At 40.2% G+C, this 27,788-nt stretch overlaps 1 protein-coding gene across 3 annotated transcripts; it reads right to left on the minus strand.

The window, feature by feature from the left end:
- Window positions 1-3,740: 3,740 nt before the first annotated feature.
- LOC135088768 (suppressor of lurcher protein 1-like) lies at window positions 3,741-26,957 on the minus strand. 3 transcript variants are annotated; one of them, XM_063983780.1, is made up of 9 exons: window positions 26,824-26,957; window positions 25,086-25,258; window positions 13,362-13,572; window positions 12,545-12,726; window positions 9,086-9,190; window positions 8,146-8,248; window positions 7,175-7,274; window positions 6,040-6,190; window positions 3,741-3,956 (listed from the first exon to the last, which is right to left on the minus strand). In XM_063983780.1, exons 2-9 carry the CDS (start codon window positions 25,207-25,209, stop codon window positions 3,862-3,864), a joined length of 1,071 nt encoding a protein of 356 aa, XP_063839850.1. In that variant the 5' UTR covers window positions 25,210-25,258; window positions 26,824-26,957; the 3' UTR covers window positions 3,741-3,861. The 3 variants fall into 3 exon arrangements, with proteins under 3 accessions (XP_063839850.1, XP_063839849.1, XP_063839847.1); XM_063983779.1 differs by having other exon boundaries at window positions 26,790-26,942; XM_063983777.1 differs by having other exon boundaries at window positions 26,778-26,942.
- Between the last annotated feature and the right edge of the window lie 831 nt (window positions 26,958-27,788).

A 27,788-nucleotide genomic window follows, 5' to 3' on the forward strand; every position in this document is an offset into this window, starting at 1 on the left:
CACTTGGATCAGAAGTAAAGTAAATAAATGAAGAGGTAGATGAATGAATAAATAAATACGTAATTAGATAAACGAATAAAAGAATAAAATCAGTTAATAATAGTAATGAGGATGGTGATAGTACTTCTCCTTATTCTTCTTTTCTTCTTCTTCTTTATTTTCTTCTTCTTCTTACTGCTGCTACAACAACAACAACAACAATAACAACTGCTACTACTACTACTACTACTACTACTACTACTACTACTGATACTACTAATAATAGCAATAATAAGGCCCTAGCGGTGTAAACATGAGCTTAAATTTAATAGTAAATGAAACACATATATGAATTAAGATGATAGGCTGATATAAATAGGTACATTTTATAATGGGGCTGTTGCGCGTGGGCCTGGGGTCTTCTTGCAGCTTCCCTCGCGGTATGTCCTTAGGTGTGGTGCAGCTGTCGAGGTGAGGGGCGCGAAAGGAAGGCGGGAAAGTGATAATAGAAGTGAGGCAGAAATTTGCAAGGGAGATGTGTAGTTTTGATTGTAATTATCTTCAGAAACCTGTGTCTTTTACTTCATATTAGATGGTGTGGCTTATGACTGAGAACCTCGTAAGGACCAACAAGTCTGGTGTTGTGTGTTTTTCTTTTGTGTGTGTGTGTGTGTGTGTGAGTGTGTGTGTGTGTGTGTGTGTGTGTGTTTGTGTGTGTGTGTGTGTGTGTTTGTCTTTTATACCACAAACGGCTTCGCAAGAGCTGTTATTTGTTTGTTTGTTTTTTGCTTTTGTGTTCCTTTGTTTCTTTATATCAAACAGCATCGCAAGGGCCAACAAATTTGCTGTTGCTTGTGCTTTCTTTGTGTTCCTCTGCGACTCATATCAAACATCTTCGTAACGGCCAACATGTCTGCTGCTGATTGTTCTTCCTTTGTGTCCTTTATATCAAACAGCCTAGCAATGGCCAACAAACCTCCTACTATTTTTTTTTTTTTTGTGTGCGCGTCTGTTCCTTTGTGTCATTTATATCAAGCAACCCTCGTAAGGACCAACAAATCTGCTGCTGTTAATTGTTTTCCCTTTTTAATATTTCTTTGTGTGTTTTTTTTTTTCAAATCAACAGCACATCTACTATTTGTCCTTCCTTTGTATTCATTTGTGGCCTTTGTACCATATTCATCATACAATATTCACCACCACTATATGCTTCTCACCACACCTTGAACCATAACATTAAGTGGATCTGTATGGGGTGTGTATAGTGTATGGTGTGTGTATGGTGCGTGGGGGACGTGACAAAACACTGGCATGATCGTGTAATAACCATATGTGGATGTTAATTGTGCTTAATTGAGTGTCTCCTTCCTCAAGCTGGCGTGGCGCAATGCTGGCAGGCAGGAGGGAGGAGCCGCTCTGTTGAAGCCCTTGATTTATGTTGTACTTCTCCCTGGCGCAATGTTCCGCCGCCTTGTTGTTGTTGTTGTTGTTGTTGTTGAGGGTGGTGGTGGTGGTGGTGGTGGTGATGTTGTTGTTGTTGTTCTTCTTCCTCTTATTCTTGTTCTTATTCTTGTTCTTCTTGTACATGTTCTTCTTGTTATTATTATCATCATCATCATTATTATCATTACTTTTTTGGCTGATGCATAGAAACAAAGAAGGACGAAGGACAGAGAATGAGAGACAAGACAACACTTACGAGGGAAGAAAATAACAATAAAAAAAGAACCATTACATCTATCCCTGAACATTGTACCCTCCCCTCACATTATTCCCTCTTAACAGCTTCCCCGCTCCCCTCCACGGACACTTTCCCTCCAGTCACTCTTCCCCGTGGACATTTCCCTCCCTAGTTATATCTAATGACACCGAGTTATGAGGAAACACTAACCAAAGTCCTTGATTAAGTTAGATTCGGTTAGGTTAGGTTAGGTTGGTTGAGGTTAGGTTAGGTTATGTTATGATATATTAAATTGAATTACGTTAGGTTAGATTAAATCAACTTAGGTTAGGTTATATTAGGTTAGCTTAGTTTTGGTGAAATTGCATTAGGTTAGGTCATATTTGATTAGGTTATGTTATATTAGGTTAGGTTAGATTAAGTTAGGTTTGGTTAGATTAAATTAGGTTAGATTATATTAGGTTATGTTATGTTATGTTAGATTAGGTTAGGTTAGATTATATTAGGTTAGGTTGAATGAGAGAGAGAGAGAGAGAGAGAGAGAGAGAGAGAGAGAGAGAGAGAGAGAGAGAGAGAGAGAGAGAGAGAGAGAGAGAGAGAGAGAGAGAGAGAGAGAGAGAGAGAGAGAGAGAGAGAGAGAGAGAGAGAGAGAGAGAGAGAGAGAGAGAGAGAGAGAGAGAGAAAGTGCAAAAAAAAAAAATGAAAATGTCAAAAGTGGAAAAGATTTTTTAAAATGTCGGGAAAGCAAAATATTAGAAAAGAAAAAAACACTCCAGGGGGGACATGAAATAAATATATTGGAAGGGGAAAGATAAAAAAAAATATTGGAATGGGAAAAGAATAAAAAAATGTCGGAGGGGAAAACATGAAAAAAAAAATATATACACACGCAAAACAAATTAAACATTACCCACCAAACAAACAATAGAGGAAAAGTCGTTAGATAACCACAGTGATTACTATTAATTACCATGCTAAGACAATGAGTAATAACAGTGGTTAACTCCTAATAGTAGCAATTAGTTAACATGTTCATTACCCTTTGTCTCGTCTCCTTGATGCTGTCACTAGGAAACAGTGGTGAAAATGGTGGCAGTGGTGGGATAATAAATAGCGGTACCATTCATAGTGAAATAGTTAATTCCAATAGCTCTAATTATAAAGCTAACATGTTTATTACTTTTATCCTTGGCCACGAGAAAACTAGTGGTGGTGTTGGTGGGATAGTAAAATATAGAGGTAATATTCATAGTAAAGGGAACATTGATAGTAGAATAGTTAACTCCCAATAGTAATTAATTAACGTTCCTTTGTCTGATCTTGATACTGTCACTAGGAAACACTGGTGGTGGTGGTGGTGGTGGTGGTAGATGGAATGTGGAGGTAAAGTTCATAATTACTAGAGAGGAATGCTGATGGGAGGGGCTGTCCGTCCGCCACAAACCTGGTGGAGGGCCGCGTTATGGCCCCTCCACCTCCCTCCACTCCCTCCCTCCACCTTACCATCTCTCCCTCAAAATGGCCTCGATTATTTAAGGTGTTAAACTGCGACGAGTACACGTGTTTTCTCTCTCTCTCTCTCTCTTTCTCCCTCTCTCTCTCTCTCTCTCTCTCTCTCTCTCTCTGGGCCTTTAATAAATTGGCTACCTATTCTTTCCTCCCTGTCATGCTGGAGTGTTTCAGTGATGACAGGTGATGAGGGGTGGTGATTCTCTCTCTCTCTCTCTCTCTCTCTCTCTCTCTCTCTCTCTCTCTCTCTCTCTCTCTCTCTCTCTCTCTCTCTCTCTCTCTCTTTCTCTTTCTCTCTCTCTGGGTCTTTCTTACACACACACACACACACACACACACACACACACACACACACACAGAGAGAGAGAGAGAGAGAGAGAGAGAGAGAGAGAGAGAGAGAGAGAGAGAGAGAGAGAGAGAGAGAGAGAGAGAGAGAGAGAGAGAGAGAGAGAGAGAGAGAGAGAGAGAGAGAGAGAGAGAGAGAGAGAGAGAGAGAATGATAACAACAAAGTACAGAACAAGTAGTAATAATAATAATAGCATTAATAAAACACCATTCCTATACACAAAATAAATATATATCTTTTATTATTCACACTATAATACATGGACACACACTTACCACTATAATGATAACAATAATACCAATAATAATAGTGATAATAGTAATAATAATAATGATAAAACCAACGCTACAGAAGGCGCAGAAGGAGGAAAACCCCACACACTCTCGCTACAGTCTCCGCCAACCACCTGTCATGCCGCCACCACCACACGCCGCCGCTACCTGTAGGGGGAAGTGGGGAGATTAGAGTGAAAGGCAGGATAGGCGCTGAGCAATGTTTTCACGGCTTACTGACTTCACCTCTTCTCATCACCGTGCCTGCAATGAGATCAGCTGGGGCGATAGATGAATAGAAGTTGTACCAGAAGAGATAGTTGTGATGAGCTTACAGGGAGAAATGAAGTAATATTTAGGTACGTGAAGCAGGAAGTGGCATACTGACTTCCACCTCCTCTCATCACCGTGCCTGCAATGATATCAGCTGGGGCGATAGATGAATAAAAGTTGTACCAGAAGAGATAGTAATGATGATTGTGCTTAAAGGGAGAAATACGTAAAGGAGCAGTTGCAGATAGTTGTTGTACGGAAAGCAGATGTTGTAGTGGAGGTACTGCAAGATTAGTTAGGTTCATGCTAGAGAGATATAAAGCGATAATGTTATAGTAGTTAGGATCTTGTGGATGTATATTTTATTGCATATTTTATTTATTCTGATAAGTATTTGGTAAGCCACTACGAATATGAAATACTTAAATGATAGAGAGAGAGAGAGAGAGAGAGAGAGAGAGAGAGAGAGAGAGAGAGAGAGAGAGAGAGAGAGAGAGAGAGAGAGAGAGAGAGAGAGAGATAAGAGGTGAATGTTCAGAATATAATTAAAAGCTAAAGTGAATGCAGGAGTTCTCAGCTTGATTATGTACGCACCTCATTTAACGAGCTGGATTTAATTAATTTCATTATAGTAAGAGGTGAAACAGTGCATGATTTCTGGTAGATTAGCGAAAGATGAAGTTAGGTTCGTTTAGGCGTGTGTTATTTAGTCTGTTCATTATTTTCTGTACGTGAGTGAAAAAAAGAAGATAAGTAAATAAATAAACAAGGTCACAGTGCCGTACCCTGAAAGAAACAAGAGAAACCAGGAGGAAAGTGCCAATTTAAATTCTTTCGTGTCTTGATCCTCCTCACTGAAGCAGTTCTTTTGTTTCCCGAGAGTGGTGAAGACAATGCGTGACGGCGAACCAATACGAGGCACGTGATGAAATTCTCGACAAATCTCAAAAAAATCGTAATGAACAATAATAAAACGAAAACAAACTGAATATGAATGAATTGATGAATATGATTGAGAAACAAACCAATAGAAATAATGATCATGATAACTGCATTCTACTTTTCTTCTCATAATTTTTTCCTTCCTTTTGGTATTTCCCGTGAAGGATAGAAAAATGAAGGAGAGATAGAAGATAACGGAAAAAATTGAAGGTTTCCACTCCACTTTCCCACCTGAGGTAATTAGGCACACCTGTGATAGTTAAAAGGATACGACGGTAATTACTTTTACCTTCCATTTACCTGTGTTTTTTTGTGCCTGTCTTTGCTTCCCTTGTTCATCGCCAACCGCGTCAAATAAGGACACAGTAACTTTACGCTATTTAAATCTCTCTGTCTCTCTCTCTCTCTCTCTCTCTCTCTCTCTCTCTCTCTCTCTTTAATTCTCAGTCACGTGGAACACAAAGAATATGTAATCACTTGATCCAGACACACACACACACACACACACACACACACACACACACACACACACACACACACACACACACACCATTTTCCCACCCCTTCCATTTTCAATTCTCGTGAAATGTAATAGCTTTGTCCACTCTCTCCTTTCCCCTCTCTCTCTCTTTCTCTCTCTTTCTCTCTCCTTCTCTTCTCTTGTCTTCGTTTCTCTTTCCTCCCCTTTCATTTCCTCTCCTTATAATTTCATTTTCTTACTTTGCCCTCTCTTCGTTTTTCTTCTCTATTTATTTTGTTTCCTCCCCTCTCATCTCTTCTTCCCTCTCTCTCTCTCTCTCTCTCTCTCTCTCTCTCTCTCTCTCTCTCTCTCTCTCTCTCTCTCTCTCTCTCTCTCTCTCTCTCTCTCTCTCTCTCACCCATTCACGTATTCACTCTCTTTATTCCTTTGTTGTTTCTATCTTCTCTATCCCTCATATTTTCTCCTATCCTCCATTCTTTCTACTCTACCTACTAACTTCTCTTCTCCACCTCTCCTCCTCTTCTTCATCCCTCCTCTCTCCTCCCCCACACGCACCTGACGCGGCCACGGACAGAGGCTGCATGTGGCCGGGGGTCTTCTTGTTCTTGGCAGTAAAGAACCTGAAGGAAGCTGCGAACCCCAGGCCCTCGTATTTGTGGTTGCTCCTGAAGGTCACCCGCAGGAAAGACCCCTCGGACTCCACTGCCTGACGAAGGGGAAGAAGGGGCGGTGATAGAAAACGGATACAGGAGACGTGTTGTTCTTTCATTGCTTGTGGAAATTGTGTCTAAGTTACTCGTAATTCCTCCCTTGTAAATTGCATCCACGTAAATTGCACGTAAGGAGAATTTAAGATTCCCTAATGAAAGTTTTGCTCATTCCAAGATCCTTATACTTAACCGAACTTAACCTAACCTAACGTAGCCTAACTTAACTTAACCTAACGTAACCTAACCTAACGTAACTTAACCTAACCTGACCTAACTTCACCAAACTTAAAGTAAGCTAACTCAACCTAACTTAACCTAACCTAATCTAACCTAACCTGACCTAACTTCACCTAACTTAACCTGATCTGACTTAACCTAACCTGATCTGACGTAACCTAACCTAAACCGGCCTAACCTGACCTAACCTAACCTAAACTGGCCTAACTTGACTTGTCCCTGTTTGACCTAATCTAACCTAACCAAACTTGTCGTGTCCTAACCTAACCTAAACTAACTTGCCGTAAGCTAACCTAACATATCATGGGAGGAAAATTGAAAAGATAAGGAGACTGATATCATTCTAAATTTGCTTCCCTACAATAATGTTAATTCAAAGCAAAGAAGAGATTTAATTGTTTCCATTAACTTAACAATCGATTTTATTTATTCCTCTTGTTTTCCTAGTTTCGTCTCTCTCTCTCTCTCTCTCTCTCTCTCTCTCTCTCTCTCTCTCTCTCTCTCTCTCTCTCTCTCTCTCTCTCGCCCTCTCATATATTTCGAATTCTCACCCTTGTAGAATTTCCCTGGTGTCCTTTCCCTCTCTCTCTCTCTCTCTCTCTCTCTCTCTCTCTCTCTCTCTCTCTCTCTCTCTCTCTCTTCAGTAACTCACTTAAAGTCCATCCTTTCCGTCCTATAGCTTCCCTGGTCTTTCTTCAGCCTATAGGAATAAGTAAAATGGGAAGAAAATAAGACAGTCTTACCTTAGGGGCGAAGCGTCCACACCTACGCGGCAGTACGTACTCATGCTCCCCCGGTTGACTGCTGAACTCCACGAAGTCGCTGTCGCTGTCTAACGAGCACCTGCAGAAGGAGGGAGGCAGGGAGGAAGCGTGGGAAGGGATAAGAGGAAGAGGAGAAAGAATGAGGATAAAGACAGGAGGAAGGAAGAAAGGAAGGCCGTGGATGGAGATAGGTAACGAGGGATAGGAGAGAGGGAAGGAAGAAGGCAATGTGAGAAATGAAGTAAAGGAGAGGAAGGATAGAAAGAAGAGAAGGAGGAAGACAGTAGTAGAGGGAGGTAAGGAAGAAGAGATGTATGGAAGGAAGAGGAGTAAGAGGAGGAGGTAGGATAAGAGGTGGATGTAGGAAGATGAGAATAGCAGGAAGAGAAGGAAAGAGGAAGATATGTTGGGAGGAAGACAGCAAGGTAAGACAGGTAAGGATAGGAGGAAGGGAGAGAGGAAATGAGGGAGACATGTTGGGAGGAAGGGGAGGAAGAAGTGAGGAAGAGGAGAAGGGAAGGTACGAGGTGGGGAAAGGGAAAGAGGAAGGGAGGGGGAAGATGGGAAGGTGGGAGGGGTGGAGACGGTGTTATCAAGTCACTAATTAAAGACATTACCTGCGGCTGCCTACCTGGCTCGCGTGAAGCACCTGCCTGACCACACGTTTCCTCTCCTAACTAGACAGACAGACAGACAGATAGAGAGATGGATGGATAGAGAATTATAGATAGATAGATTAATGTATAGACAGATAGACAGAGTGACAGTTAGATGGATAGATAGTTTAAGTAGATGAATAAGTAAATAAGTGCATAGACAGACAAAGACGGATGGATAAACAGACAGACAAACAGACAGACAGTAAGTACATATACAACTATATATATTAACACAATGATCTATATAGCAAAACTTATAAATCGGACAGAACTCGTTATTCCAGTACTTACGGCGCCACCCCCTCCACGTCCAGGAACTTAAAGTCCAGCCTGACCCTCTGATCGCTGCGGCCGTGGAAGACGTAGTGGCAGACAGTGTTCCTCGGGTACTTGCCTGCGGGGGGCGGTGAAGAAAGCCTTGATGGAGTTGTATTTTAACTTTCACTGAGGGATGCAACAACTGACAGCACTAAAAGCAATGTATGGAATCTTTATAAGCATAGACATGAAAGGAGAGGATAAAGATAATACACTGCAATTTCTATCGGTACAGTGTTCGTAGGTGGCTGTGGAGCAAGAGAAGATGTCTCAAAGTGGTTAGTGATTAAGGAAAGATGCGTCAACCGGCAGTGAAAGGGTTAACCAGATTCTATATGGATCTTTAATGTTTTTCACTGAACTAATTTACGTTGATAAGTCAAAGATAAGCTGCCAAAAGATTTAACTGGCCAGTGCCTTTTCAAAACTTGTTATCTCAGTCTATTTTCTCAAACATATCGGCGTCTAAACTCTTATTACGTTTAGCAGACTAGTAATGGTGACTTAAGAGAGTTTTCATGATCCAGCTGATAAATAAACTAGCCTCTTCATTGCCAACAGAAAAAAAACCACGAGAACCACTAATAATTTTCGCAGCCTTTATAAACAGTCTTTGTACAATCCCAATACGTTTAGGAATAATGTTCTCTTTGACATACACTTCCCTGTCTACTCTATTTTCTTTTACCATTCCTAGATTGTCATTATGATGAAAGACCACAAGGAGAAATAAGGAGTGTGGAGAGCTACTGGTAGACAAACAAATGAGTAATATGAAGACACCATAACTAGATTGAACAACACACAAGTAGCTATTTTCTAACAACTTTTTAAGGAGGGGCAATAACCAGTTCATTTTTCAGTCATCGCAGCTCTTGACTCTCCCTTCCTTAGCGCTTAAACACATACACACCTCCTGGGTTGGGGCTGTGGATCTCCCCGCTCGGGTACAAAGTGGAATTGAACTCAAAGGTGCAGGGGTGGTGGAGCAGTTGGTGGCCTGACGTCAACCCGAAGTCTGGAGGAAAGAGAATACAGTAAACAATATTAATTTGTAGAGGAAGGAACATAATCAGTGAAGAGAAGTGTAATATTTTCGGTTTGACACGTACGATGTATGTTAATGGAAATGGAGGAAAAGGAAAAAAACAAGGCATGAAACTTATATGAAAACGAGAAACATGAATAGAGACACAGGAAAGAAAACAAAAAGTAAAAAAAAAAATAATCAACATGAAACATGACTAAAGAAAAGAAAAATAAGAGAAATATAAGAAGAAATAACACATGAATAGAGGAGCAGATGAGGAAAAAAAAATCAGAATAAAAAAGCAGAATTAAACACGAGGGCGAGTGGAAGGAAGATCTCAGACGCTAGACTCACACCAACACACGTTTACCACTTAAATCAACACTCAGGCAAGATATAAACACATTCACAGCCCTCCCCGTCCAGTCTTCGTGAAGGTAGAGATGACCAGTAACTTAGACTTTACTGAAGTTAAAAAATAAATCTAGGAGAATTATAACTACTAATAATTTGTATATCACCGGGAAAGACTTTAAAGATATTGTATTTGAATCAATCTTTCCCACTGTGCTCATGGCTCCTCAGTTATTTTTCTTTTTCTTTTCCTTTTTCTTATATGTTAAAGTGTCAGACCAAGAGCACAAGAATGAAAAGCAGAAGGCTCACTCAATACGCCGCTTCTAAAATAACAAATTCAAGCCAAGATTAAAGGAAAACGTTAACTAATATAGTTCGGAGGTGTCTTGATGCTACTTTTACATTAATTTAAGTCGCAGGAAGAAGCAAACGGTCCACACATTACGCTGCTCCGAGAAAGGTGAATTTAGGCGAAGAATCCGTAAAAAGTTGACCAGTTTGAGGTGTCTCGATGCTCCTTTTCAATCAGTTCAAGTCGCAGGAAGGATAAAAAGCAAAAAACTCTTATGGACTAACCGCACAGGAACGTATACAATGTTGCAGCGCCTTCCCCCTTTTTTTTAACCAATCAATCAACAGGAACGTCTAAGGAAACTCGAGTGTTTTCCCTCTTCCCGTCACACCTTCCCCTCACACCTTCCCGTCCAATTTCCGTGACGTTGGGAAGGAAGAAAGCGAGTGAGAAGCAAGGAGTGCACGAGACAAGAAGTGATACAAAGCAAAACACGCCACTGAAAGAAATATATAACAGTTCCTGAGATAGATGAAAATAGAAGCAGAATCTGTCACTCGCAAGGTTTTATAAGGAGACCGTCAGCAGATCAGGAGACTAAAAATAGCCAGAGAACACAAAGCACGGTGAAGAAGAGTGAGTGACTTTTGACTGTGACTGTACTTGTGATCAATATTCATGACGTTTTGTGAGGTGGAAGAAGAAGAATGAGGCCAAGGAGGAGGAGGCAGAGGAGAAGGAGGAGAGATAACTGATTCAAGAGGAGGCGGTGACGGTCGATATTGCAGGAGTCTTGAGAGTGGAAGGAGGAGATAACTGATAAGAGGAAACTCATTTTTTTATTCGTTTTTTGGAAAGAGGAAGAAATAGAAGAGTGAAAGAGGACGAACTCACAAGAAAGAAGATTGGAAGTTACGAATTAGGAAGTGAAATAGAAAAGAGGAATGGGGAGATAAAAGAAAATGCATGAACGATCGGACATAAAAGACGACGAAGATAAGAAATGGAAGAAAAAAATATGTTTGAAGGAATGACAGAATAACATTAGAAAATCAAGAAGAAGAGGAAGAAGAAGAAAGGTGAAAAAAATGAAGGAAAAATGAAAGCAATAAAAAAAAGGAATTACTGATTAATCAATTTTTTTTGTTCTCTCTCTCTCTCTCTCTCTCTCTCTCTCTCTCTCTCTCTCTCTCTCTCTCTCTCTCTCTCTCTCTCTCTCTCTCTCTCTCTCTCTCTCTCTCCCTTCGTCTGTGTCTCCGTCAGGTTATAAACTCCCCTCACAACCATCCGACTACATCCTCTTCTCGTATTTTCACCTTTAATACACATGGCGAGAGAAAAAAGTCAGAATACTCATGCATGAACGAGAGAGAGAGAGAGAGAGAGAGAGAGAGAGAGAGAGAGAGAGAGAGAGAGAGAGAGAGAGAGAGAGAGAGAGAGAGAGAGAGAGAGAGAGAGAGAGAGAGAGAGAGAGAGAGAGTGTTTGTACCGCCACATGAAGTTTACAAAATGAGGTGAAAAAAAAAAGTTCGAAGTGCAAATCAAGGAGTTTCAGTTTTGAGTTTAAGTTCTGAGTTTTGGTGCAAGCTGGAAAAAGTTTAGTCACCTCCGCAGCCTTGACCAGCCCTGGCTACACTGGTGGCCTGGTGATTCTTAGGGCTTAGCTGGGTGAGATTTATGTACCCTGGAGATTAAGCACCCTCACCTTATCTCCCCCCGCCCCCCCCACACACACACTGAATAGACTGCAAGAAGAGGCGTTAGAGGTGAGGAATGTTCTTGTAACTCGCTGCACAAGACGTCCCACCATTTGTCACTGCTGCGTGTATTCAGTCAATCGCAGTAATGCAAGAGAAGGAAATCTGAGAGGATGCTAGGGAAAGTTTTTAAGGGAATGCTAGGGAAAGTTTAAGGGAATGTTAGGAAAAGTTTGAGGGGAATGCTAGGGGAAATTTAAGGGTATTTGAGAGAATGTTATGGAAAATTTAAGGGTATTTCAGGGAATGTTAGAGGAAATTTGATGGAATGTTAGAGAATATTAAGGAAAGTTTGAGATGATAAAGTGAATGCGAGATGAGACCAAGAATTACGAGTTCAAGCTTCATAGATAAAAAAAAAAAAAAAGATACGAAAAAAACATAAAAAAAAAAAAAAATAAGGGAAACAGCAAGAAGCCATCAGAGCTGAACACAACATTCCCTGCATGAAACAAACCTACTTACTTCTACCTATTATCCTCATTCATCTAACTATCACTTTAAATGACACTTTAATAACAGCAATAACAACCTCGTTACTGAGTCTATTCCATTCACGTACTACTCTATTTCAGAACCTATTCCTTTCTGTCCATTTGTATCGATTAGCCAGTACCTCACCCTTGCATTCCTTTCACTGGTAAACTCCACCACCGGGACTAGAGGTTGCGTCGCCACACGTACTCTGGTAACTTCCCCTTCAACACGACACGAACCAATGTATGTGCTACGCTTTGAGAATACGTATCACTCTTAATATACAAACAGTAAAGGTGAATACCGTTAAATATAGTAAATCTTGTGTTTTATAATAATTGTCACCTGTATGGATTACCGGTAGTGATAGGTATTCGTAAGGCGAGAGAGAGAGAGAGAGAGAGAGAGAGAGAGAGAGAGAGAGAGAGAGAGAGAGAGAGAGAGAGAGAGTAAAGGCACCTCTGAGAAAAGTGTAGATGGCCCGGTAACCAGTGACGTGGGGCCCAGAGGTCAAGCTTCTGAAGACGAGGCTGAGGAAGGACCCCGAAGACATGATGGGCAGGGGTTTCCCGACGCCGCAGAAAGTTCCCAGCCTGCTTGTGGGACTCTCGCTCACCGTCAGGGAGTCCATCACCTCACAGCTGTTAGGGAAGAGGTACATAGTTAGGTGATTAGGTGATTACTGCCTGGCTTGTTTGTTTAGTTGGTTAGTGATATAGTTTGTTCAATAGATGGTTACTGGGCTTCCTAATTAGTCAGTAAGGTGGATAGTTAATTAGTAAGACAGATTTAGATTGAGGGATGAGGAGGATAGGTGGAAATAAATAGGCATATTTCATACAGGGATTGCCACGTGTAGGCCTGATGGCTTCTTGCATCTTTCTTTATCTTACGTTCTTATCTTTGTTACCTTTGAAAACGCTACCTAGGGAAACAACGGACTGGCACCTCTGTTGGCCTTTTCCCTCTCTCTTTTTTTTTTTCCCTAGTTCTGAGTTCCTCTTGCACGAAAAAAAAGAAAGTTGTTTATTTCTTTCACTGCAATACGAAAGAATTAACACCATCAGAAGCAATGCGTGAGCTCTTTATAAACATGTAGAAGAAAGGTGAAGATTAAAAAAGAATAGAATCTGCAATATCTACCCAGTTTAAAGATTGGAGGCGGCTGCAGAACAAGTAAAAATATCTTCGAGTGATTAGTAATTAAGAAAAGATGCACCAAATAGCAGTCAAGAGGATTAAGAACAATACTTGAGTGATGATCTGCCTCACTTACTTTCTGTGGGAGGAGTTGAGCGGATGGTAGAGGTAGAAGTGGGTGAAGTGGAGCCTGATGCGGTGTTGCTGCGGCGCCTTCAGATCCACGCGGCACTGTAGGCGGGACGGGTAAGGCATGGGAAAGTTAGGGCTGATGAGGGAGCCGTTCATACCCAACCAGTGGCCGTCCCTGCCCCGCCACGCCTCCATTACCTCGTTGCACCCCAGCACTGCCGACGGGACGCAAGGGAACACAAATGAAGAACAAGTAGTTTTGAGGTTAGATATTTTTTTCTTCTTTCTGTATTTAGTTGTTGCCAGAAAGAGTTTTCCTCCGTTTTCTTTTTAGTTGTTACCAAGAAAAACGAGTGAACACAAATAAAAAAAAACAATTAGAGGAATCCTTAAGTTAAAGATCAATTCCTTCTTTTCCTTCTTAATTATTGACAAAAAAAGGACCTACGAAAAAAAAAAAAAATGGACTGCCATCCTTAGGTTAAAGATAATTTGCTTTTTCTGTCTTGTCTTTCTAACTGCTGCAAAAAAAAAAAAAAAAAACGAAAAGAAACACAAAGAAATAATTAGAAGGCAGTTCTTGTGTTAAAAAATATTTTATTCTTTCCTTTCTTCTTTGTTAACTATTGCCAAGGAAACAAAGGGAAAGAGAAGCAAAAAACAATTAGAAAAACAGTCCTTGGTTTAAAAATAATTTCTGTTTTTCTTTATCCTCCTTTTAATTGTCAAGAAAACAAGCGGAACACAAAGAAAGAACAATTAAGAGTTGAAGTTTGAGACAATTTCATTTTTTCTTTAATTGTTGCCAAGGAAACAAGAAGGAACATAAATAAAGAACAAAAAGAAGACATTCCTTAGGCTACAGATAATTTCTTACTTTTCTTTCCATATATTTTTAATTGTTGCCATGAAAATATGAGTTACCATTTTTTTCTCTATATATATATTTTTTCCCATCCTTCCTCCTCGTCCTCCTCCTCCACCTATTCATCTTCTCTTGACCCTCCTTCCTTCCTTCCTCTCATCCTCCTCTCAATTCTCTCATCCTTCTTAGTCACCCTTCACCCCATTCTCCTTTATCTCCTTGTCGTTCCTCTCTTTAGTAAGGTTCAATAGATTTTTTTATTATTATTTTCTCTATTCTATCTCTTTTTATAACGGAAGGAAAGAGCAAATATGGGATTATAATTTCCCTTCATAACTTTTAAACTTTCCTTATTTTTACGCGAGAGGAAAGAAAATATAAGAAAAATTTTCCCGTTTTCATTTTTGCATACTCGTTATATCATACTTTTCTTTTTCTTTCTTTTTAAACTTTTTTTTTCTTCTTAAACCTTTCCCGTGTCATTGTAGAAGGTAGCAGGGTGGAGAAGAAATGTCAAAAAAAAAAAAAATAGGATAGTAATTATGAGGTTGTTAAATTACTAATCCAACACACACACACACACACACACACACACACACACACACACACACAGGGGAGGGCGTAATAATGATGTGGTAATATGTTAGTGTGGTTTCAAGGGATGCGTGACCTGGCAACGTTCATTTTGTGTGTATGCGTGAATGAACGTGATAAAGGTCTCTCTCTCTCTCTCTCTCTCTCTCTCTCTCTCTCTCTCTCTCTCTCTCTCTCTCTCTCTCTCTCTCTCTCTCTTCAGGAAAAATAGGAAAAAGAGTGAGGTTCTTTTCTCCTCCTTCTTCTCCTCCTCCTCTTTCTCCTCCTTCTCTTCTGCTTTTGACTCAGCTCGCTCATCACAAGGAAGAGGAGTAGTAGTAGGAAGAGGAGGAGGAGGAGGAGGAGGAGGAGGAGGAGGAGGAGGAGGAGGAGGAGGAGGAGGAGGAGGAGGAGGAGGAGGAGAAGGAGGAGATAGAGGAAGAGGAGGAAGGGGGAATGCTATATGATTTACTTTATTAGAAGGAGGAGGAGGAGAATAAAGGAGGAGGAGGAGGAGGAAGAGGAGGAGGAGGAGGAGGAGGAGGAGGAGGAGGAGGAGGAGGAGAAGGAGGAGAAGGAGAAGAAGGAGGAGGAAGAGGAGGAGGACGACGACGACGAAGAGGAGGGAACAACGCCATATTACCTACTTTATATGGAGGCGGAGGAGGAGAAGGAGGAGGAGGAGGAGGAGGAGGAGGAGGAAGCCTTTCTATATAGCATAATTTATAGCTCAAAGTTATGGTGCTTGCTAAGTACAAGTATATTCTGATATTTCCTCTCTCTCTCTCTCTCTCTCTCTCTCTCTCTCTCTCTCTCTCTCTCTCTCTCTCTCTCTCTCTCTCTCTCTCTTTCTCTGCCTTATGCATTATTTCATCTGAACTTTTTAAACATTCTGAAGTGTGTACTGCACGTAGAGGTTCAAAGATCTAGTACTTGTAGTTTTATGTGGCAATGTTCGTGTAGGTTACTAAATAAGGTAATGTCATATGTCGTGTTAGGTTTCTTGCAGTCAAAGTGGTTGTATGTTGTTAATCTTAGTCGGGGAAAGGTATTCTAACACTTATGAGAGCAGTAAGGCAGGCAAGAATCCTTCCACTGAACCACCAATGCAGAAACATGTTCACAAATAACTGGAATAGAGGCAGGAAGAAACTGATTCACAAATACAGTTGTAGGTGACTGGAATACAGGAAGAAACTTAGTCGTAAATAAAATGGCGAAGTGATGGAAAAGACTCGGTAATCACGATGCTATTGTTCAGTTAATAGAGAGCTTTAAAAGATCTCTGGATAGGAATGACCGGCTGGTAAGAACAGGCACGTTTTTACAAAGGAACTGTCGCGTATGATAACTGATTTCTTGCAACTTCCATTATGTTAAGTTCTCGCGAGGGCAGCGACTGGCAGGCGGGTGGTGAATGCTCCTCATGCTCCTCAAGACTCGAACAAGATGCACCAACTGAGGGATGAGAACCGTGTGAGGTTTTGAAGACAGATTGAACACCACGATAGGTCACGAACCGTCTTTTTGGAAGCGGACTGACACAAAGAGGCAGAGAGGCCACGGTATTGACTTTCCTCTCAGGGGCGAAGAGGCGATGGGGTGATGGGGTGATGGGTCAGTTAAGGGAGTAATATAAGCTGTGTTATCAGGAGGTTTGCTACTTCATCGTGTGACCTGAGTGGCGGCGGTGAGAAAGTGCTGTGACCTGCATTGACGCTCCTATGTGAAGTCACTTTATTTTTTGAGGGAAAGGGTGTTTTTATCTTTGTGAGAGAAAATGGTCAGCTGTTTTAGTATATAAATATTTTTGTGGAGTTTGGCTGTAAAAAGAAACTATTTTCGTTTGGAAAGTAGTTTCAATTTAGGCTCGGGAGAGATTCAAGCATTATTATCATCACATTTACAGTCATTTAATTTAACTTTCATTTTCATATTCTTGTCTATTTATTTATTCATTCATTTATTTCTATTTTCACATTTCTACTCATTTACATTCGTCTTCTGTCTTCTTTCTTTACATTCCTTTCGTCTTTGTCCACCACCACCACCACCACCACCACCACCACCACCACCACCACCACCACCATCACCACCACCACCACCAAGAACTCCGCGGAAATGACAACAAAAGTAATTTCTCGAGTTGGTCAAATGGTTCCCACATATTACAGTCAAGTTATGTTAATTAAGAGAGTCGCGAGAGCAAACACTGGACAACTTGTGGGGGCGAAACGAGGACACGAGAGAGAGAGAGAGAGAGAGAGAGAGAGAGAGAGAGAGAGAGAGAGAGAGAGAGAGAGAGAGAGAGAGAGAGAGAGAGAGAGAGTAGGACAAATTCTACTTAACTTAAAGGAAGGAGGGAAAGGGAAGTGAAAGGAAAAGCAGGAGGGAAGAAAAGAGAGACATAGGAGAGGATAGATAAAACGCTAGAGAGAGAGAGAGAGAGAGAGAGAGAGAGGACAGCTAATAAAGGTAGGAACAAGAATGGGAGAAATAAAAAAGGAAGAGGACAGTAAAGATCAAAAGATAATAGAAGAGAGTAAAGAAGAAGATAAAAAAAGTAAGAGGAGGAGGAGGAGGAGGAGGAAGAGGAGGAGACGGAAATGGAAAAGGAAGGAAGGAAAGAGGTCAATAACAGGGAAGAAGGACGAAAGAGAGGGAGGAAAGGAGGAAAAGAAAGATGAGAGGAGAGAAAATGTATAAAGAGGAGACAGGGAGATAAAGGAGAATGGGGAGAAAGATGACAAAGAAAGATGAAAGAAGTGAGAGGAGAATGAGAGGGACAAAGGAGGGTCAAGAGAAGATGAACAGAGAGGAGGAGGAGGAGGAGAAGGATAGGGAGAAAAATTAGGACGAAAGAAAAGAAAGCAACAGCGATAAAGAATAAAATGAGGAATAAGGAAAACGGAATAAATACGAAAAGGAGAAGGAGAGGGAAAGAGAATTAGGTTAAATGGCTCCTGAAGATTTACACACACACACACACACATACACACACACACACACACACACACACACACACACACACACACACACACACACACACACACTCCATTTAATTTTTTCTACCGTTTTTTTTTTTTTTTTTTTTTTTAACGCGTCAGGTTATTCAATTAGTAATTTAGTTCACATTATAGAAATTTGCTTCAGTAATGCGTCAGAAAGTTAAGCATTTTCATAAACCTTGATCTAAACTGCAAGTGAATCTTTCTCTTCCTCCTCTTCTTCCGCCTCCTCCTCGTTCTCATCCTCCCTTCTTCTTTTCTTCTTGTTGTTGTTATCCTTCTTATGTTATCTTTTTTTCTTCGTCTTCCTTCTATTCTTGTTCCTGTGCTTATTCCTCTCTCTTCTTTTCATTTTTCTTTTTCCCTTTTCTCCCTCTTTTTCTTCTTCTTCTTCACTGCTACCACCACCACCACCACCACCACCACTACTACTACTACTACTACTACTACTACTACTACCACTACTTTGTTTCCGTCTTCTTCCTTCATCTCCTCGTCTTCTCCTTACTCCTCTATCTCCTTCATCTCCTTCTCATTAACCTCCTCCTTCACCACAACCATCTTCTCCTCCCCTTCTTGTATCTTCCTTCATCCACTCCCTCCTCTTCATTACCATCCTCCTCCTCCTCCTCCTCCATAACAAAGCAGTCCCTCACTCATCTACATACACACAATACGTAATCACTAACCCATACTCATCACTCACGCTCAAATTATGACGTAAAACAACGTAATTTTTCACTCATAGCGTCCACTGTCATAATCAATCACTCGTTTCCAGTGCAGAAAGAAAATAAAAGTAGATAATTAAATAAAATGAATAGATAAAGATAGAATAAGCGTATATTAAACCAAATATAAACTAAATAAATAATTACGACTACTTCTACTATTACAACTAATAAAAAAAATATAATAAATTAATAAATAAAACTATAAAATTCACTACGATCTCAGTAACCTGTATAAACTCCACATTATTTCAGAATCCACAGACTTTTAAAAACACGAGCATTATATTACCAACAGAAAACGGGATAGAAGGAAAGACAGCCATCTGACATCAGAGAAAACGTTTTTTTTTGAAGGGGGAACACATATATTTACTTCTTCCTATTTATATTTTTTCCCCCTCTCCTGTCATCCACGCGTGATTTGTTGGACTATAAATTTTATGTTCTCCCTCTCTCGCTTTTCTCTGGAAGGTGAAGAACGGAGGAAAGATAAATGAAAGAGGAAAAAAAGTAGGTAGATAGATAGATAGATAGATGAATAAATAAATAAGGATGAGAATGGATAAATAAAAATGAAAATAAGAAATGAGTGAAACCAAATAGACGAAATATGAAAAAAATAAGGAAATTAGGTTTTAAAATAAATAAATGAATAAATATAACAAAGTAAATAAATAAAGAAGGAAGAAAAGAAAATGAAGCAAGAAAGGACGAAAGAAGGGTAGACGTTAATGAAAAAAAGAAAATGCGAAAATATGAGACAAAAATAAGTAAATGAAGGTCGAAAGAAGAGAGAAAAAAGAATAAATATATAAAACAAGGGACATGAAAAAGGAAATAGGGAAGGATACTTGGAGAGAAAACAGGAAAAGAAAGAAGGGTGGAAAAAAACACAGCTTGGGAACATATTTTTAGTTATTGATGAAGAAAAAAGAAGAGAGAAAAATGGTGGTGGACGAGAGGGAAGAGGAGGAGGAGGAGGAGGAGGAGGAGGAGGAGGAGGAGGAGGAGGAGGAGGAGGAGGAGGAGGAGGAAGAAGAAGAAGAAGAAGAAGAAGAAGAAGAAGAAGAAGAAAGGAAGGAAGGAAAAAAGGAACAAGAAATTTTGATTGTAAAGAATTAGATGATTAATAATTGAAAAATATGAAGGAAGCTGATGAGGAATAAGAGAGAGAGAGAGAGAGAGAGAGAGAGAGAGAGAGAGAGAGAGAGAGAGAGAGAGAGAGAGAGAGAGAGAGAGAGAGAGAGAGAGTACAAAACCCTCACGCCTTTTAAACCTCTTATCTTCTCTTCGATCCTCTTCCTCTTCTTAACCTGACATGACCTACTTGTATACTCTCTCTCTCTCTCTCTCTCTCTCTCTCTCTCTCTCTCTCTCTCTCTCTCTCTCTCCCCAGACCCAATCAAGTCACTAACGCCCTCTATTCCTCAATAAACTAATCACCAGAGCGTTTAGTCCACGGTGCCTCCTCTCTCTCTCTCTCTCTCTCTCTCTCTCTCTCTCTCTCTCTCTCTCTCTCTCTCTCTCTCTCTCTCTCTCTCTCTCTCTCTATTCATCTTCTGTCCGCAACGACCTCCTCTTCCTCCTTCTCTTGTAGTAGTAGTTGTTGTTGTTGTTGTTGCTTTCTCCTTCCTACTCCTTCCCTTGTTCGTCTTCCTCTTCTTTTTCTTTCTTCCTTTGTTTCTTCTTTTACTCCTCCTCTTCCTCCTCTTGATTACTCTTCCCTTTTAGTTGTTTCATTTGATTTTGTTTCTTAGTATTTTCATTGTTTAATTTTTATTCTTCGTACACTTTATATAGAACTTGTTAACTATCTCTAGACAATTTTAAACTTGTATACTATTTTTTGTACTATTTTCATATTATTCTTGCTTCCTTGTGTGTGTGTGTGTGTGTGTGTGTGTGTGTGTGTGTGTGTGTGTGTGTGTGTGTAAACATTTCCTTCTTATTCTTCTTGGTAATTCTTTCCTCTTCTCCTCCTCCTCGTATTTCCTTTTCCTCCTTCTTACTCTTCGTACTAAAACTCTTATCATATTTTCTCTTTTTATTCCTTTGTTCTTGTACGTTGCCTTTTTACGATTTTGCTTTTTTTCCTTCCTTCTTCCCGGCAGCTCCTATTATTCCTTTTTTTTTTTTTTTAGGGATTTACTTTGATGTCTTATTTGTATGTTATGTAAAATCTCTTGACGCAAATATGTTTTCAATAAAAATTTCCCTTTGCTTTTCTGTGCAAATCTTTTTTTTTTCGTAATCTTTTAGTTTATTCTTATCTAAGTTTTTATTATTATTATTATTATTTTTTTTTTTAAATTTCTGCTTCGTGTTTTGTAGATTATTTTTGTTTCTTGTCACTTTTTTTCATTTTCTCTCTTTTCCTTTTTTGCTTAACTTTCTTTCATCCTCATTTTTCTTTTCTATCTCTCTTTGTATGTATGTATGTATGTATGTATGTACTGTATGTATCTACGTATCTCTCTCTCTCTCACTACCTATCTATTTATCTTTATGTATCAATGTATCTTTCTTTTTCTTTTTTTCTTCTTTTTTCCTCCTCCTCCTCCCCACTCCTACTTCTGAATCTCTTTTTCCTTCCTCCTCCTCCTCCTCCTCTTCTGCACCTTTTCCTCTCAGTTCTATTCCTTACTTCTCACTTTTCTTAAGCCTCCAGAGAGATGTATGTGCTTTATTTTGAAGAGAGAGAGAGAGAGAGAGAGAGAGAGAGAGAGAGAGAGAGAGAGAGAGAGAGAGAGAGAGAGAGAGAGAGAGAGAGAGAATGTTTGTCTTCTTTGATGCTTCGCTGAATTTGAGCTGTATTTCTTTACGCTCTCTCTCTCTCTCTCTCTCTCTCTCTCTCTCTCTCTCTCTCTCTCTCTCTCTCTCTCTCTCTCTCTCTCATTCCTTTTCTCTCAATTTCTAAGCGCCATCACTCTTTCTTCCTCTTCTTCCTCCTCTTCCTTCTTTAATACTCCTCTTCCTCTTCATATTTCCCTTCTTGGTGCTGCCTAACTACGATGATATTTCTGTAATGACCTGCCTTCCTTCTCTTCCTCTTCCTCCTCCCTTCCTCTCCTCCCTCTCTCCCATTCTTACCTCCTCTTCCTTGACGTTTCCTTCTCTCCCTCTGTCTGTCTCTCTGTCTGCCTCTCTCTCCCTCTGAAGTGATAGCAATTCTACAGCTAACAACTAAATACTACATCGATCTGTTACGTAGCAAGCCAGTGAGAATGGTGCTGATGTTGACGATATTAGGTTGCCATGGTTACGGATGCTGGGGTAGTGGTGGTGGTGGTGGTGTTGATGGTGGTGGTGGTGAGTGTGGTGGTAGCTATGATAAACGCCTTGAAGTAGCTGTAAGGGTGTTATTGGTAGTCTCTCTCTCTCTCTCTCTCTCTCTCTCTCTCTCTCTCTCTCTCTCTCTCTCTCTCTCTCTCTCTCTCTCTCTCTCTCTCTCTCTCCGCTTAAATATGTGGTTTCAACTCAGCATTTTTCGATTTTTTCGCTATAAATGTTCTCTCTCTCTCTCTCTCTCTCTCTCTCTCTCTCTCTCTCTCTCTCTCTCTCTCTCTCTCTCTCTCTCTCTCTCTCTCTCCCCCTCTTCCCATTTTCTTTGTGTCGTCTTGCAAGGGAGTTTTTGAAGATGGATGGGAGGTGTAGGTCAGAGAGAGAGAGAGAGAGAGAGAGAGAGAGAGAGAGAGAGAGAGAGAGAGAGAGAGAGAGAGAGAGAGAGAGAGAGAGAGAGTTATGTGAAGGTAAATGGAAGGAAAATCGAAAAAAAAATAATATATTGATAGGAAAAGACAAATTATGAAGAAAGGAGAGTTTGTCCAAAGAAGAAGAAGAAGAAGAAGAAGAAGAAGGAAAGAAGAAGAAGAAGAAGAAGAAGAAGAAGAAGAAGAAGAAGATAAACCACAACACCAGAAGATCAAGAGTACATAAAGAATAAATAAATAAAATGAAGAAAAAAAAAGGAATGGAGGAAGAAGAAAAAGAACAACACAAACACAATAAAGAGGAAGAAATTGACGAAACGAAGAAGGAACAAGAGGAGGATGACGATAAAGGAAGCACTAGACATAAATGGAAAAAATAAGAGGAAATAACACGAATATTTGAGAGAAAGAGAAGAAATGGGAAGGAGCGAGACGATGGAAGGATTAAATAAGCCCAGACTAAACAGGAAGAGGAGGAGGAGGAAGAGGAAGAGGAAGAGGATTTGAGGACTTGTGACCTGGCCGTTACCTAAGGAGTCTTTTAAAGGAATCGAAGGAGGTAGCGAAGGAGATTTTGATAATATCCTCCTCCTCCTCCTCCTCCTCCTCCTCTTCCTCCGATTCCACCTCCTCTCTCTTCACTCACCTCTCTATTTCTCGTTCTTTCTCTTTTCCCTCCGTTCTACCTTCTTTCCTCTTTCTTATCCTCCCATTCGCTTCTTTCTCGTTCATTTCCTTACGTTTTTATTCTCCCTCTTTCTTCTTTCCTTCTTTCCCCTTCCTCTCTTCACTCATCTCTCCGTTTCTCTTTTCTTTCTCTTTTCTCTCCATTTTGCTTTCCTTCCTCCTTTTTTTCTCCTTTATTCTCTCCTCTTTTCTTATCTCATTCCCTGATCTTCCCATTCCCCCTTTCTCTCTCTCTCTCTCTCTCTCTCTCTCTCTCTCTCTCTCTCTCTCTCTCTCTCTCTCTCTCTCTCTCTCTCTCTCCTTTCCTTCTCCGTTTTCTTTCCCTTCCTTTGCCGTTACTTTTGTTTTCTCGTTTTCTTTGTGAAGCTCCCATTTCGTTTTCTTTCAGTTTTGTTTGTGATTTTTTTTTTCAGGAATAACAATTTTTCTTAATTTACTCCTTTTTTCATTTATATTTCGGTTTTATTTCTTCTTCTTTAGTCTGTTTTTTTTATTACATTATTAGTTCATCAGTTTGTTTATGTCATTTGATTCATAGTTTTAAATATGAGAGAGAGAGAGAGAGAGAGAGAGAGAGAGAGAGAGAGAGAGAGAGAGAGAGAGAGAGAGAGAGAGAGAGAGAGAGAGAGAGAGAGAGAGAGAACCTCGTTGAGTAATATATGCATGAACGTCTTCATTGCTACATAATATGAAGGATATTAATTACTGCAATTTAGAGAGTGGTGAATTAGTGACTGACTGACTGACTGAGCGAATGAATGAGTGAATGATTGATTGAGCGACTGACTTACTGGCTGACTGACTGACTGACTGACTGAGCGAATGAGTAAGTGAATGACTGATTGAGCGACTGAATGACTGACAGACTGGTTGGGTAATTGAGAAGTGACTGAATGACTGAATAAATAAATGAATGGGTGAGTGAATGACTGACTGACTTAATGACTGAATGAATGAATCAGTGCGTGAATGAGTGAGTTGGTGGGTGAATGAATGAGTGGATGAGTGAGCGAATACGGAAGAGAGACAGAAGGAATAAGGAAGTGGAAGAGTAAGCGAAAGAGAAGACAGAAAATACAAAGACAGAAATGTGACAAACGAGGGGAGAAGATAGCAAGTGAAGAGATATGTGTGTGAGAGAAGAGAAGAATGAAGGGGGATAGCAAAAACGCGATAACTTTGTTGGAAAGAAACACTAAAGAGAGAGAGAGAGAGAGAGAGAGAGAGAGAGAGAGAGAGAGAGAGAGAGAGAGAGAGAGAGAGAGAGAGAGAGAGAAAAGAATCGATTGAAGGCAGTAAAGTCCCATCAGTCTTGAGAGAGAGAGAGAGAGAGAGAGAGAGAGAGAGAGAGAGAGAGAGAGAGAGAGAGAGAGAGAGAGAGAGAGAGAGAGAGAGAGAGAGAGAGTTCGTGCGTCTGCAGTACACACACACACACAGTAATACATTTCCTACATAAACATAAGGAAGAAAGCTAATGTGTTTGTTCTGGAGGAGGAGGAGAAGGAGGAGCAGGAGAAGGAAGGAAGGAAGGAAGGAAGGAAGGAAGGAAGGAAGGAAGGAAGGAAGGAAGGAAGGAAGGAAAAGAAGAACCACTTTATCAAATTCAAGAGGAAACAAAGTTGAACATGAAAAGACAAACATTTCACGCGTTTGAGAGAGAGAGAGAGAGAGAGAGAGAGAGAGAGAGAGAGAGAGAGAGAGAGAGAGAGAGAGAGAGGAAGTTGGGAGACAAACTGACGCCTCCTCAACACGGAAAACTCAATTCTCTCTCTCTCTCTCTCTCTCTCTCTCTCTCTCTCTCTCTCTCTCTCTCTCTCTCTCGGGCCAGTAGATATACGCAAAACTATAAAAGCAAACAAAATTAATCATGCAAGTAAACAAGTATACAGACAGACAGACAGACATAAACCAAAGGGGAAAAAAAGGAAAATAAACAAAAAAAAACAAGAAAAAAACAAGAATCAAGCACAAACTTATGATTTATTTAACTTTATAAATACACACATAACAACAACAACAACAACAACAACAACAACAACAACAACGACAACAACATCTCTCTCTCTCTCTCTCTCTCTCTCTCTCTCTCTCTCTCTCTCTCTCTCTCTCTCTCTTTCCTCTATCCCTACTTTCATTCTCCTTCCTGTTTACCTTCGTTGTTCTTGATACGTCTGGCGGTGACTTTGTGAGGAGTCCCAGTCGCCAGCAGTAGTAGCAGGAGAGGCAGCAGGCAGGTGGTGGTGGTGGTTATTTGTCTGCTGAGGTAGTGATTCATGCTGGCGGTGGTGGTCGGTGGTGGTGGCGGTAGTGATCGAAAGCTCTTCCTGTTTGTTGAGAAAAGTAGATGATTAGTTAGTGATTAGTTAGATAATTAGTTAATAGGTTGCAGAATAGTGAGTACAGGTGTTAGAGAGAGAGAGAGAGAGAGAGAGAGAGAGAGAGAGAGAGAGAGAGAGAGAGAGAGAGAGATCAGATTCAGTGATAAATTTCATCAGTTATTATTGTTGTTACTACTACTACTACTACTACTACTACTACTACTACTACTACTATTTTCTTTTACAGGATCAAGAAGCCAAATACTGTCTAAAAATTCATTTGTGAGTTAATGATATGATGATGATGAATGCGATAATAATAAAATAATAATAGTAATAATAATAATAATAATAATAATAATAATAATAATAATAATAATAATAATTCCAATGATAAAAAACTTTCTTCATGACAAGTTTTCAGACAAGCCACTCCAAATTTCTCCTTCTCCCACTCTTCCTCCTCCTCCTCCTCCTCCTTTCTCATCATCGTCCTTTTTTTTTCCTTCACTTCATCATCATCATAATTTTTTCTCTCCTCTTTCTCTCTCTCCTCCTCTTGTTGCCTCTCGTTATTCTTATCCTCTCTTCATTCCCTAGTACACACACACACACACACACACACACACACACACACACACACAGAGAGAGAGAGAGAGAGAGAGAGAGAGAGAGAGAGAGAGAGAGAGAGAGAGAGAGAGAGAGAGAGAGAGAGAGAGAGAGAGAGAGAGAGAGAGAGAGAGAGAGAGAGAGAGAGAGCAGTACCGAAAGAAAACAAACACGCTTCTTTATTTATACACACACACACACACACACACAGTATCAAAACATCGTTGAACTGAAACACATATGAGGAGAGGAAAGTGAGTGCCAGGAAATTTGGGCCTACTATAATTCCTAGGTAGCTTTGTTAGGCCTCCAGCTTGCCTTGAAAAAAATAAATAAATAAAAAATAAATGAGTAAATATATAAGTTATAGTAGTAGTAGCAGTAGTAGTAGTAGTAGTAGTAATGATAATAATAGTAATAATAATAATAATAATAATAATAATAATAATAATAATAATAATAATAATGAGTTTTCAAGAAGAATATTTAAGAAAAATCAGAATAGTGAGTGATTTCCTTTCCGTGCATCACCGCGAGAGAGAGAGAGAGAGAGAGAGAGAGAGAGAGAGAGAGAGAGAGAGAGAGAGAGAGAGAGATTTATGTATTTCCCCAGAATCGTCATTTCCATCACACAACACACACAAAAGAAAAACGGCCATAAATATTTGATAGCATCCATCATGTCTTGGTTTTAACTCTCTCTCTCTCTCTCTCTCTAAGCACACTACAAACACTCAGCAAACTCCATCTCAGGTCATCAACTCCACAGTCTATTCCCCCTTCGTCTTATAATCTTCAAGGATCAGTCACGTCCCGATTAGGAATATCTCAATAGAAGCTATATAACATCGAACACGGCAAAATTAGCACCAGACTGCGTAAGAACACTCCACCTCAACACAAGACACATTCGCACCTTCTTGCTTACTGAGGGGCCGGCAAGATGTATCACCCCCTGGTACCTTTCACCGAGTGTCTGAACCTGCCAGTCGCAACCTCGGGAGACACACGCTACATCGATCACCTCGGAAACCTCACCAGGCACTTGTTGGGTCTGCTAACATCTCCCCTGCCCGCTACTGCCCAAACTGTCCTACCGCATCGCTCTCTCTCTCTCTCTCTCTCTCTCTCTCTCTCTCTCTCTCTCTCTCTCTTTCGCATTACGTTGTGTCGCTGTGTTGTCTTCGTCTCTTGTGCTTACGTGTTGCATGGAGTGTTTTACTGTGTCTCTGTGTGTGTGTGTTGGATGCGTGTGTGTTGCGTGGACGGTTTTAATGTTGTTTGTGTGGTTTTGTCTTGCGTCTGGCATCTCTGGGCTCATGGTTTTGTTTCTGACGGTTTGTAACGTATTATATGTAAGTATGTACGTGTGTGTATGTGTGTGTGTGTCTGTGTGTGCGTGTGTGTAAGGGAATAATGAACGCTCACCGCACTGCCATTTATTTCACAAGGATATGTTTACGAATCGGGCAGTCAAAGTCAGAATGAAGCTTCCAGGTGATACACAGTCTGTTTACCTGAACAAAACACAAATAATGCAAAAAAAAAAAAAAAAAAAAAAAAAAAAAATTAGAGAAAAAGGCTACGAATAAAAAAATCGTATCTGAACTAGTCTGAATTCATTAATAAAAAAAAGAAAGAAAACAAGGAATTGACTTAGTGATGCACGAAAAGATGAATAGATTATGTTTACAGGATTATACAGTGTTACACGAGGTTACACAGGAGATTACACAGGATTACATGGGGTTACACAGGGTTATACAGGGTTACACAAGATCACACGGGGTTACACTTGATTACACAGGGTTACACAGGATTACACAGGGTTACACAGGATTACACAAGGTTACACAGATTACACAGGGTTACACAGGATTACACAAGGTTACACAGATTACACAGGGTTACACAGAATTACACAGAA

This window comes from Scylla paramamosain, chromosome 31 (genome assembly GCF_035594125.1).
Source record: "Scylla paramamosain isolate STU-SP2022 chromosome 31, ASM3559412v1, whole genome shotgun sequence".
NCBI classification, from domain to species: Eukaryota; Metazoa; Arthropoda; class Malacostraca; order Decapoda; family Portunidae; genus Scylla; species Scylla paramamosain.